Genomic DNA, 13,744 nt, shown 5'->3' on the forward strand with positions numbered 1-13,744 from the left:
GCAGCAGCGGTGCGCACGGCGTTGACCAGGTTGAAAGGGGCATCCATGCGGATGCTGGAAGAACGGTTTGAAGAAAAACTATAGCATTTACTCAAATAAGCGTTAGTTTGAACGGCGAAGACACGGGAGGTGGGTTGGGTTTTGTGTAAGTTTCATCGCAGATAAACGAGCCGAAAGTGTGTTTGCACTCGGCGAGTAGTCGAACGTAGCAGGCGGTGGAAAGATTGAAGCGAGAGAGAAGTGTGTTGCGAGCTGGCGGAGAAGCCGGCAGCTGCGGGCGCTGCGGCGAGCGTGCTGCGAGTGGGGGAGAAAAGGACGTCAGCGCGCACCTCTGAGAGAAGCGTGCAAGGGGAACGTGGCGTCAAAGTGAAGCTGCAGCGTAAACTACTGGGGCATCGCTCCAACACCTGAGGCAAAGGAAACTTGTTGCACTGCGTTCGTACGGACGCACGTACGTACGTACAGCGTTATATAGACACATGAGTCAAAGAACTGCTTCGCATCTAAAATAGCAACAAGGTTTCTCTGAATTGGTCCGGGCTCTTTATATGCAACGCCCTTGTGTGGTTCAGCATAAGTTTGACACTCTATTTTACGTAATCTTTATTCTTTTTGAACCAGGAGGATAAAAGGGTTTATAAGTGCTGCCATCGCATACATCTTTAGATATTAGCAACACCGAGTAGCCTATGGTTGACAAACAAAAATTAAATTTTACAGAAAGCAATGACTGACACGACTAATAGAAAGCTGGAGAAACGAAAGAAAGAGAAAAAAACTAAGAAAGAACAACTGTAGGATTCTTCCTATTACGTGGAAGATCACAACTCTTGATTAAATGATGCCGGCCGCCGTCTCTAACCTGTGTGTCTCTGGCGCACATGGTATCTTTACACTGCCATTTAGTAGCCGTTTGCAATGAGCGTCTTGAACCATTCGAGTTCGGTGGCATAAACCTGTGGAGCAGACTGTGATGTATGTACCTATCATCAAAGGTTGCTCATTGATGAATAATTGTCAACAATTACACTGCAGCTACACTCCGCGTCAAATGTTTAAGCACTACGAGGCATGAGAAAAACCTGAATATTTCTACTGGTTGAGCATGAAGACTTGATAATTGTTGAGATTTTATGTCACAAAACTATAGCATGATTATGAGGAAGGCCGTAGTTGAAAGATCCAGTAATTAAGACAATGTATATTCACTAACATGCATTGAAATTGCACTGTATACAGGTCTCAAGCATTTAATCTCCATCAAGATGTTACCTCCGCGGCTGGTTTAGAATCAGCCATGATGCCTTGAATTTACTTTTTTCAATTCGTCGACGCACTAACATGTACTGTGCAGTTTCGCCGAATACAGACGCCATGTCCAGAGAGGCTCAAATTTTTTTTTAACCGAATGTTTTCTTAGAATTTCCAGACCGTGTGTGTGTGCATTGAGTCTTTCTGTACACACGCAACGTTGTCGGCATCACTTTTCTACAACGTCAAAGTTATAAAATCACGAGAAGAAGGCGTGGGTAGGGTATAACATGAGGATGCTTCCTTTCGTGTTTTTCATCTCTTTTTGTTGTAGTTGTTCCATCTCTGAAGGGCGAGTTTTGTAACGTATCAGCGCTGTATCCTGAGTACAGAGCGAAGTGGCGGTATGACATACGTGCTATTAGAGACGCCATTTACAACGTTTTCAAAAGAAGACGTGAACTATTGCTGGCGCATTTTCCGAGGTTTCACTTTGAAGTGCAAGGATTAGCGTATGCGATTACATTAATCAGGTTCTGCTTGAAGTGCTGCATATAGCCAGTAGAGCCGACATTCTATGTCTGGTTTCCTGGATATAGCCAACACTTCAGCAGGACCTGATAAAATAATAATAATAATAATAATAATAATAATAATAATAATAATAATAATAATAATAATAATAATAATAATAATAATAATAATAATAATAATATTAATAATAATAATAATAATAATAATAATAATAATAATATGTCAGGTTTTAACACTCCAAAACCACCGTATCATTATGAAAGACGCCATAGTGGAAAGCTACGGATATTTCGACCACCTGTGGTTCTTTAACATGCGCCTAATTATATGCACGCGGTTGTCAAGCATTTTTGCTTCCTTTGAAAATGCGGCCGTCATGGCCGGTAGCCGATCCCGCGACCTGCGAGTCAGCAGCCGAGTGCATGCCTTATATACTAGATCACTGTGGCAGGTACCAGTACCTGATGAAGACTAGAGCTAAGTCAATTTACGCGTGCTGACAAAACCGTGCGCTTTTCAATGCCTTTCGCTTCCTTTGAAATCATCGCGCATTACGAATGCGTGAAGTGATTGTTGTGGTCCCGTATATTAAATATTTCACGATGAAGAACTCAGTGAGACAAAGTTTTAGCCAATGCTGGTTCTAGACATATAATTAGCAAATCGTTCCGTCCACTGACAAAGAGCTTTTTAAGAATGACACGCTTTTTGAATTCTATATACCGACCCTAGTATCCATGACTTATTTTCTGTAAGAATACTACGTCCACTTTTTTTTTTCAAGGAAGGAATGAAATACTCACAGATCAATAGCATCTGTTGGCACCGTCGCTGGCAGCTCAGTGAGGCCTGTATGTTCGCAATAAAAGCTTCGTTCCAGGCATCGGCATCCCGGGAAGACCCAATCTGGAAATCGGAAAAACAAGTGTAGAGCAATACACCACGCATCCCTCGGTATGCCTTGCAGTTCTCATTTCCGCAGTGATAATGCGAAAAAGAATGCAGTAGAAAAGCGGCATCAACAACAACGTTAAGTTCACAGGGACTCAGCTTACTTAGTGTCGCATCAAAGGGACTACATACTGCATTCCATTGAAAGTTTAAGTGATACTGTCGAAATTGAATGCGCAGTATAGTGCATTCGAAGAAGGTCTCGCGCGACTACACAATGCTAAATACAATGAATGGTATTTGTCGAGAGAATACGGCATGGTATGGCTGCCTTTATTGAATGCGCAATACAAAAGGTATATCGCGCCGCGCACTTTGAGCCACCGTTCTACAATAACTGATCATATGACTGACTCTAAACCTTTCTGTGAAATACGGGACTCGTGGAACGCTACGAAGACTGCTGCCAGGAAGTGAAAAATGGCACTGTCTTCTGAAATCATTTAGGGGTTGTAGCTCAATGCTATCGAAAGGGGGCTAGAAAAATAACAAGGACATAAAAAAGAGGGGATAGGAATTTCTTGAGAGAGAAGCCATACTCTCACGCTTTCTGCAAAACGTTTTAAGCGAAGCCCTTAAAAAAAAGTGCAGTATATCTGCGTGCTACGCTGCAAATGTCATGGAAAGACGATAGCGTTCTCTCTGGAAGCTCTGCGTGAGATATGGGCGCCATCTGACAGTAATGTAAGGAAACACAATCTTGTGTAGAACACAGAGCCACAGGTAGGTGGCAGCACCGTATTGTCTTAGTGGAGCGTAAGACGCCTAACACCCGCTTTATTCGTGCATATAGTCGCAATGTCAGCGCAGCGTAAGAAATACTAGAGTCCGCTGAATTATGCATTTGTGTGTTTTCTAGTAAAAAGCGCGCCACTTAACCCTTACGTATTGATGTCGCGCCTCGGATATTCGTAATATTTGCTTGTTGATGGACATTGTAACATTGTTCACAAGTATGAACGCAGACACCAGATCAAGATTACTGGGCATTGAGCTTGGGCTTGCACTTTCGCCATATTGCTTAATCGAGGAACAGACAGAGAGATATTTCTGCGTTGTAGTATCCAAGAAAGACTCTCGTCTTTATGAACAGATCCCAACGTCTTCGTGAATGATTTAGAGTCGGCTTGCATTAAAGCATGCGGACTTCAAATGTGCGTCAGTGCCATACGTATTCGTCTGGGTCATCCTATAATAGTTCTCTCTCGATCACGGGGATTGCGGTGATCAGCTGTTTTTGGCAGGGCAAATCTAAATATTCTTCAAGGTTATCGACGGAACTTGTCGCTTTAATTTACCACCCTTCATTCTTGCCTGAACAGACTTACACAACAGTCGTCGTTGTCGCATATAGCAACGGAAGTGTTGCATTGCTGTGCGCGTGCATGAAAGGTTCGAATCCCGGTATGACGGAAGGAGCAGTGTGCAATGCTGCTCAAAGAAAGAAAGAAAGAAAGAAAGAAAGAAAGAAAGAAAGAAAGAAAGAAAGGAAGGAAGGAAGAAAGGAAGAAAGGAAGAAAGGAAGAAAGGAAGAAAATAAGAAAGAAAGAAAGAAAGAAAGATAGATAGATAGATAGATAGATAGATAGAAAGAAAGAAAGAAAGAAAGAAAGAAAGAAAGAAAGAAAGAAAGAAAGAAAGAAAGAAAGAAAGCACGTCACCAACGCAACGCGAATCTTTGGTGACCTCCATTTCGTCGTATTGAAAAGGGGCATCTGAATTTTCGTTCTTGCAACAGTCCTTCTTTGTCGAATTATTCATCCGTAATTCTCCTAAGCCTGTTTACGAAGTGTGAAAAAAAGACGGGCGATGCGTCATGGCCCATTTTCGCTCCCGCCTACACTAAGCAGCTTGTTTCAGTCGAAGCTAAAAGATAACGTCAGAGCCACGCGTAGGAGGAGAGCTTCGACGAAAGCCTGGGTCTCATATTGCTTCAGACGGGGCCCTTATTACAAACTCGACATTGGCGCAAATGCGGGGACACTAAATGCGCGTGAAATTGGGCTAGCCATCACTGTCAATACGCAGCGTCGTTCGGTTAGCTCGGTTCCCAGGAGCTGGCCCAAAAGAAAGCCGAAGCGAAAACGTGAGACGGGAAGTGTCTCGCTACTGGTGTTGCGAGGGTGTGTTCCACTTCCGGCCAGCATTGTCCAGAGCCTACTTTGGCAGCTAAGAAGGCGACCTTGAGGCGGAATCACTAATAAAACGCGTCTGATAGACGTCAGCGTCGCACGACGCCACGCCAAGTTGACAACGAAAGAACCGCAAAAAAAACACGCAATAACTCTAATTCCTTAACTGATTTTGTGTCAGGAATAACTAGAAACTAACGTTAGCTAATATTGGACGTCTAAGAACGCGCAACTATCTTTTACTGCGAAAAGACGGCCTTCCAGATTTAATTACGAGCAGCCTCGGCCACCATCTTTGTTTTAACAGCGTGAACTGCCCCATTTTTAAACTTTGAGTTTGTCTTGGCAATGCTTTCTCTATCGTCGGTTTCGTCAGAGTTACCGTAAAATCTTGAGAAACCACCTCCTTTTCTCTTTTCGGGAGTTTTGAAATACGCGCCAACGACACAGCAAGCACACACACCTGTGCTCCCTCCATTTTTTTTAAACATGGATTTTACTAAATATTCAAGCAGAGCAGTTCTTATGAACTGAAGTTGTTGTAATTCTCCTTTATTCTTTGCACAACTTTGTAATACTTTTTCCGTGAGGTGCCTTGAGATTGCTTTCTCATTTGCCATAAATTGTCGGCGCACTTGATGAGCACCTTTCAAACCACGTTTTAACACATGAAATTTCACAAACAGACTGCTTTTGATTCAGCAAAACAATAAATGCGTGCGTATATTCAACAAAACATTTCATTAGAAGCCCAGGTGATCATTTTCCTTAGAAGCTTTTCCGCCGTCATTTTGAATAGTTGGGCCGCGACCGACTCAGCCTCCCCCCCCCCCCCATTCGTCTAAATTTTTTCTCTTTAATGAGAATGTTTGAAGACTTAGTTGGTGCATACTGGAAAAAACTTAATTAGTGTGAGAAACAGTTTTTAAGTAGCGCTTGTTCTTGTGTACCTTATTTTTGTATGCTGCGCTTTTCTTGGGCTAAGTAATTCTTGCTTAATTATCTTTCGCCTATTGGGGGTGGGGCCCTGCTTTAGATTTTACAATATAGCGTAGTTGAAGCCTGTAGCTGTCCGCTTAGCGGCCCATTGAGCCATTTCAATGAGACTCAAACAAGGAAGAAGCTCAGGAGGTAGAACATGGGGTCTTGAAAAGATGACAAATTCTTGAGTGAGGGGAGTTGTTGCCTCGAAGAAGCAATATTATGTCGAAACGTTAATTTCAGTGACACCTCGTACTCGAGGATGTTTCGGCTCTGCATCGAGTACTGACACATACACCCAGTTGGTACATGTACCTTTATTGTTCAACTTTCAAGCTCCTTTATTTCGCGAAGTGTTACGCTATCTTTTGATTAACGTGCTGTGATCTGCTCTTTGCGTACTGTCGAATTACGATGACTGATTGCATTGTTAATTTTTTTCGAAGTGTTTTGTTGTTGTTATTACCTGCGTTGTAGCGTTGTTCATTGTAAGTTTACTCACTAACCCTCTTTATTCAGTACTTTAGGGCCCGTAAAGTAAAATTTAATAAATAAATAAATAAATAAATGTTTTTGTGGGAATGGAGGAGGGGGATATTCAATATATTGATAAACCAAATTAGTCTAATCAATGTAGTCAGCACATATGCCTTCGCGCCTCTTCATTCCTCTGCGTTAATCGATCTAAAGACACTTCCAGCTGTGTGTCGGTAATTAATACATATTTTTTTACTATGAGTGGTAGGTAAATAACCTAATTTTATTCGTATTTTTCTTTTTCTTCCAAATATGCTTACCAAGCTTCCAAGCCTTATGGATCAGGCACAGGCCTTTAGTCAAGCCTATGCATAGGTTTCTTGTCCGTCCCTCTAATGCGTGCAGCCGTTTTGTGATCTATAAACTTATGATTACTTTCTCGCTTCAACCGACAAAATGAGTCTAATGAATTTCGCGACTACACAACATTTCACAATATTTCCTCTCAATGACTTTTCAATATCAGTTTCCCTCAGCTCACCTTCTTCGCCCCCCCCCCCCCCAAAAAAAAAAAACATTTTGTGAACAAAATAGTAGCTTTTGTGTAAGCCAAGTGGCAAACATATACGGACATCAGCCGGGCTAATTGTTCTAAAGTAAGTTCCAGTGATTTCAACAAAACATGCTAATTCCTCTCGCTAGCAGTTTAAGTATCAATGCTTTGAGATTGTTATTAAGAAATTCGGAACCGCTGGCTAAGAGGCACAAAGTAACTTTGGAATATACTGAAATTATTTCACTTCTAATTCCTTAGTACGATGCAATCTCTGTGTGCGCCCTCTGAAAAAACCTACTCCCGCTTTGTCAAAGATTTTATGCCTTGCACAATGAAATTAGTCTGTACTTTTAAAAAAAAAGTTTACTTTCCTACTACGCAGGTAACGTTTCAGAAAGAAGGCAGATAGGACATAGCACACTGTCTTTTCTCTCTTCTTTCTGAAAGTTTCCCTGTGCGCTGAGAAAGTATATTTTTTTTCAAAATTGCAATACTAACGAGCCCAAGTCTATCCACTTCTTCGCAAGAAATTAGTCTCATTATGCAACACAATTATCGGTGTTACTAAGCAACGTAGACAAGGTTGAAGATATTCATGAGTTTTTTTTTTTCTATAGAGTAGATTTTTCCTTTTTCATTTCGTACGGTGGCAAGGTTGTTGGGGCATCCAACCCTATTATTATTATTGCGACAATTTTCAAAATATTTATTAATAATTCGTTATAACATCAACGTTATTATACTAGCAATAAAAATTTCTATACAGAACGTCTACAACTAATGTGTTTGGCAGTTTTATGGTGCTCAATGGACAAGTTGCGATAGAATCTTTAAAGGGTACGTATACGGTGATTTCTCGGTATTCACCGATTTCGATAGTACTTTAAACATGTGTTCCTATCGGTATCGTCATGATATGTATAGAATTATGCAACGGTAAGTCATTTACTTTAAAAAAGCGTACTAAAATATTGGTAGCCAACTGTGGAATCACACTTTAAACGCGCGTCAGCCTCTGTATGTGACGTAAAAGCCTACTATTATCCAAAACCCAGCTTTACTTAGCAGATGGAGGCAGCGCGCGCTTTCTTCTACGAGGCGACGACGAAGTGAGCGCAGTTCGGTTTTGTTCCCTGAATATAGCTGCGCTCATCGCTGAACTGCTCACTGGTAAGTTTAGATGAGCCGGAACAGCTTGGTTTTGCGCCGGGTAAAATCCCCAACTTGCCTTTCGCGTGATAGAAGAAGCACGTGCGCTCTGTTCACACCCTGGCGTGTCGTGACGTCATCGTCTACCCAGCCCAGAGCAGTTGCCTGTTTCGGTCTCGGTTTTGACTCACTGTTTTTTTTGCTCACTTAAAGTTATTGACAATTCTCTCAGTAAAATGAACGGGCCGAGCTGTTACAGGACTATTAATGCTATTTCAAAACGGAATTACCTCAATATGCTGGACCATTCGCCGGAGTTCCTCTATAAAGACTTAAGCCGGTAAGTAGATTAGGAAGTTCCGACATGGTTTTTGAAAAGATAACTGCGACTCTACGCATTGTTGCAATACTTTTGTATAGTAACGTACATTTTTATCGTTGCGACATGCACACAGACAGAGAGAGAGAGAGAGATAATGTGGAAAGGCAGGCAGGTTAACCGGAAAAACAAATATCTGGTTTGCAACTACGAATTGGGAAAATGGTGGGGAAATACAGGACGAGGAAGCGAATATTCAGAGAGCAAGGGAGGGACGCAAAACACACACAAACACACAGGGGGGGGGGGGGGGGTAATTTGAAACGCTTTCTTTCGGACGCTCAGCAACAATATTCAAAATTTCTGGCTTCTTGACTATTCCTTACCGCATTTCTTACTCCTTTTCTCCCGGTCTTCATCGAGTCTCTTCTGAAAATAATTTTCGAAGAACTCCCGGATATGCTCGTCTCCTGTGCAAGAACGTGAGACCGAGTTTAACGAAAAAGCTTTTGAATGTGAACTCTAAATTTTTTTTTAAACTTACGCATTATTCTTAGCGACAATAATGACAGTGACCACAGAAGTGAACATGAAATGATACGGCACACTGTGTGACAGCCTTATAGTACTGTACACACTAAAAAATGAATAAAGACAGTTCCTCTTACTCTTTCTTTATTTGTCACTTGGCACGTACTATAATGAAAACCAATGGACAGCGAGGGCAAGAAAATTAAAGGCGACGTTAAGTGTACTGTTCTAAACGAATTTCACTAACTATGATACAGTCGTGTAGAAAGTAAACAGGACCGAAACACTACTTGCTGCCGGCCGAGATTGAACCGGCGACCTTTGGATTTAAGGGAGAGAACTCGAAGGTTGTAGCTCCTGCCGGCAGCTAGTTGTCTTTTCGTCTAGTTTACTCTCTTAACATCTATATTTTGCACAGCTATATCGAAATCGCTACAATCCATTTAAAACAATACAGTTAATGGCATTTATATATTCCTTGATTTCAGTATGAGTTTGTTCCTATGCGGGCTTTGTCTGACAAGGAAACGTGCCCTGTAAACTTATGTCATTTATTGGCACGTTTATCTCCCTATAAAGGAATAGGCGAAAACTTTGTTTGAAGATTATATACTCTAGTCATGGAGTCGTGGCACTCAAGAAAGAGTTAACATCTGTATGTAAACAGACCCTTACATGTGTCAAGATAGGATACATTGAAAAGAGTAGCCCATGCTGTCATTTTCGCTAGAGTGTGCACAAAGGCGCCCCTTTTTTGCAGTGCTCAATACTTTTAATGACTGACGTCTATTTTTGTCACAGAGTGGTCATTATCCTCTAAAATGCAGGTGTGACTATGATACCCCTTCCGAAGGTTGTTAAAACACTTTTGACCATTTCTTTTAAAAGTGCCTTCTGTTATTTGTATGTGCGGACTGCATTTTTATGGAGCCCTTCCTTCCGTGCATCATTTAGAATACGTATGTTTATTAGCTCTATCGGTAAAGGCGATTGCATCGCATTATATTATGTAATGCTTCTGGTTGTTCGTCACCAAATTAAGCCACTCTCTTCCTGGTACTTGAGATGCATTTTTGAAAAACCGGGCAACGGCACATAGTAATTAAAGGAGGAAGCTGAGTCCGTTTTTTCCGAAGCATTTTCTTGGACATACAGTCAATGGCCAGCAGTGGTGTTAAGTTAGCGAGAAAGCTGCTCATTTTAACGTCTTTTCAGTCGTGCTAGCGACAATTCTATCCCCTTGGAGCCTTAGCGACTTTTGGGGGGACTTTCGAAATTATATATCGACCATTCTTAAAGCAGATATAGAAGACTGGGGAACTGTCATAGCAGTGGAACGATCGCAATGAACTCCAATAAGCTCGGCTAATGCGTACTGGACGAAGCTCCTTGTCGCGCTGTGATCTTTAGCGTGCAATGTGTTCGTTTCGAGCACTCATCCTTTTCAAGTTAGATATGGGCAAAGTGGCGAACAGCTCACGGCTGACGGTTTAGCGCAAACAGGTGGACTACAGCTATCCAACGGTTCACACAGATGTAGCCATTATGTAGCAGTGCAGTGCAACTTAATTTGCCACAACAGAAATTGTTCTAAATTATTGTTTAAATAAAAAATGATCTCTTCACTCACTTTATGAAGTGAAAAACTAGGCTCAGAAAAAAATTATCATCGTCATCATCATAATCGTTCAGATACTTTTCGGAAACGCCCTGGCGGCTTTGCCGAAAAAAAAAACAGAAAAAGACGTTAACATCACTCCTAGCCAATGCGCGAAACGTTGAAGGGAAAACGTGAGCTGCAGGGTGGAGCGCTTGTTCAACTGGCAAACTTTCTTTAAAGAAAATAAAAAGAAAGCATTATATGCTATAAAAAAAAGAAGCACTGGCAGATGCGTGAGCGACTAGTGTGCCGACTATTCGCGGTGACGTAGGAGAGTCAAGCTCCTACAACGCTCTATGCCAAATCTTTGAGTACAACGTTCTTCTAGCTTCAGTTTTTCTCGTTAGTATGTGTATGTCGCAGAACACGTAGACACTTCCGTAATCACTTAGTTCACACTGTACCTCATGGGGATCTCAAGGATAGGGTAGACACTAAATCAGGCGAACTAATTTTTACAGCACACGAACTTTAAGCTGTTCTAACAATACGGCTGTTAAACGTGCTTTTTTTTTCTCACAGCTACCCGGCCACATACCGCCTTCTCTAATCGCTCAAGGGGGTGTTATGTCTGTCCCATACTTTTGCTCAATCGGCCCTTCGATTATTTCAGGTGCATGGCGACGCTCGTTTCTGACGATAGCGATGGCTTATGAACGTTGATGTTGCCTTCGAAGATCTGCTCTCTTCTCGCCTTTAACGAAAAACCCGGAGCGAAATTCAAGTTGTTCTGAGAAACGCGTTGATCACTTTGTGTTTGCATCTGTTACGAAGCTTGCATCTTTTCGGATTCGACAAAAGAAAAAGGGGAAGCAGGTGCATTCAACCTTGGGCCATCATTATGATCCCCACGGTCCTATCAACCACACCACGGTTGATCAGACGGAAGGTCATCCAAATGGCGGTTACAAAAGTATATGACCTCTCTATTTTGACACTCTTTTTTTTTTCTTCTCTTTGCCCCACGACATATTACGTCTCAAGTTCACAGCATGTAAGACATGAATCGATCTGTTAGTAAAAGTCATCCTTCTAGCTGGCCAGCATGTTTTTATTCTAGCCGACTTACCGCAGCTCAGCTCGTCGGAGCTGTCGGGACAGTCAGCCCTGCCGTCGCAAATGAACTGTCGCCGCACGCAGTCCTTGCCCGTCTTGCAGGGAAAATGACCCTCGGGACAAACTGCCTCCGACGCTGCCACCGGCAGTCCCCACCAAAGCCCTGCGTATCGTAAGTAGAAAGAAAGAAATGTTGAAATTTCTGTGATAAGCACCAGTCGATAGTGTCTGCACTGTGTGTCCACTGTAGAAGGTGGGCACTGATGGTTTTCTTTCTCGCTTGCGCCTTCACATCCCTTCCCATTTGCAGGGCAGCAGTCTAGACTTATAGTATGGTTCATATCCGCGCTTCTCTTTTGTTCCTTCTCTGTATCTTACTACTAGAACTGCCCAGAGATAATTGTCTGTACAAAGAAAGATAACGTAAACACGGAGTCAGTATATATATACACTGGCAGACTTTTAAACGTAAAGATATTTGCGGTTACTCCAAAAGATGCAGCGCGGGCCACAACAACTACAGCATTTCCTTGGAGGTTCCTCTTAAAGCTGGCGTCATCAGGAGTGCTGCCAACGGTGTAACAGGTGTGACATCGCAGTGGTGCTCGAGATGTAGCCGAAATAAAGCTCTCGGCCTTCATTACTGTCCCAAAAATTAAAGCGAAAGCCTTGAACGCCGCACGGAAGGCGCGAAGTGACTGTCGGTGGCACCAGCATCGACAGAAGTTATGCAGGAGTCATGTCATTATGGTAACGCAGATCGGCAAACTTTAATAAATTAGCATGCCGTCATGATGACGTTGTGATCTCACTTATCATTACGTCCTGTGACGACTTAGCTTTCAATGTCTTCGATCACTGAAAGAGCCCAAATCCACGCTAGGTGCGGAAAGTTTTCGGGGGATGGATATATAGAATCGACTCAGATGAAAAAGGAGATGGCGTTTGTCTTTGAGGAGACTAAGGCAAATGAACATCTTCGTATATGCTTTAGCTTGGTATCTGCTGCACGTTTCGCTTCAGCGGCGCATATTTACACTGGTTTAGTATTCAGACACGTATTTAACATGGGACGTTGTCGTGCGTGTTCACATGCCAGCCGCGGAAACAAAAACTTAGCGCTGGCTTCGGAAGAGCGTGTCGGACGTGATAATGGCAGCGTGATGGGGCGTCCGCTTTAGGCTTAGTGACTTTTTCTAACAAACACACCGCTTTTAACAATGGAGCTGCTCAAGTTTTTGTCGTTTTCTGCTCCATCGTGCAAAACTCCTCAGGCGGGAAAGCAGTGAGACAACAGGGCGAGCCCAACTACCGAGTACAGCAGGTGCGAGCGATAAACGAAAACTGTGCTCGGTGAAGGGAAACGCGAGAAAGAGAGTGCGCGAAAAGAAAACCGATAGAAAGAAAAGGAACGAGCGAGCGAAACAACTTTATGAGGTACAGAGTAGGCGCACGTCAACTCGACGTCACCTGGCTAGGCCCACTCAGGAATGGCCGAGTTTACCCTGACCGCTCTCGAGCGGGCCCTTTGGACAGCCAGGGTGTGAAAGGTCAGGTCCTGGGCCTTAATGAGCGTGTGAGAAATAAATAGAAGAAAGACCTCAAAAGATAAAAAAAAAGAAATACAAAAAAATGGAGACGAAAAAGAAGATAGAAAAAAAGTACGGTGTACGACAGAAAGAGAATACGAAGGGAAAGAGAAAGACACCAAGAAGAAATAGAACACGAAGAGAAGGAATTTCACAAAAAGGAAGAGGAAGCGATAAGTATTTAGAAAGAAAGGAAGGAAAGAAACAGAAAGAAAGACGCGGTGAAAGACAGAGCAATAGAGTGACTAAGAAAGAGGTAGAAAGGAGTACCTAACAAAAAAGGTATAATAAACCAGAATAAAAAGAAGAAAAAAACAGAAGACAAAGAGAACCAAGGAGAGCCCCCCCCCCCACCCCCCCCCCCAACTCGGCTCTTCCTTTAGGCTTAGCGCCACTAGTGCTGAGCTGCCTTATTTTTTCCCCTGTGCTCTTCGAACTCAACCAGGTGCAGGCCGACTCAGAGAGTTGAAGTGTCAGTGTTAACAAGTCGGAAGCACCAAAGCAAGCAAGGCTTCAGCGTTCCTGCGTTGGTTGTCACTATACGGGAGCGCTTTTACC

At 42.7% G+C, this 13,744-nt stretch overlaps 1 protein-coding gene across 1 annotated transcript in view; it reads right to left on the bottom strand.

Annotated features, from left to right (window-relative positions):
- Positions 1 to 13,744, bottom strand: part of LOC142817476 (uncharacterized) — a 57,335-nt gene that overhangs the window by 29,102 nt on the left and 14,489 nt on the right. Inside the window, exons 4-7 of the mRNA XM_075894490.1 lie at positions 13,102 to 13,123; positions 11,611 to 11,760; positions 8,737 to 8,820; positions 2,589 to 2,691 (exon numbers count right to left, since the gene is read on the bottom strand). Coding sequence (XP_075750605.1) covers positions 2,589 to 2,691; positions 8,737 to 8,820; positions 11,611 to 11,760; positions 13,102 to 13,123 — 359 coding nt within the window. The remainder of the gene's footprint in view (positions 1 to 2,588; positions 2,692 to 8,736; positions 8,821 to 11,610; positions 11,761 to 13,101; positions 13,124 to 13,744) is intronic.

The sequence above is a fragment of the Rhipicephalus microplus genome, chromosome 5 (genome assembly GCF_043290135.1).
Source record: "Rhipicephalus microplus isolate Deutch F79 chromosome 5, USDA_Rmic, whole genome shotgun sequence".
Lineage (NCBI taxonomy): Eukaryota > Metazoa > Arthropoda > Arachnida > Ixodida > Ixodidae > Rhipicephalus > Rhipicephalus microplus.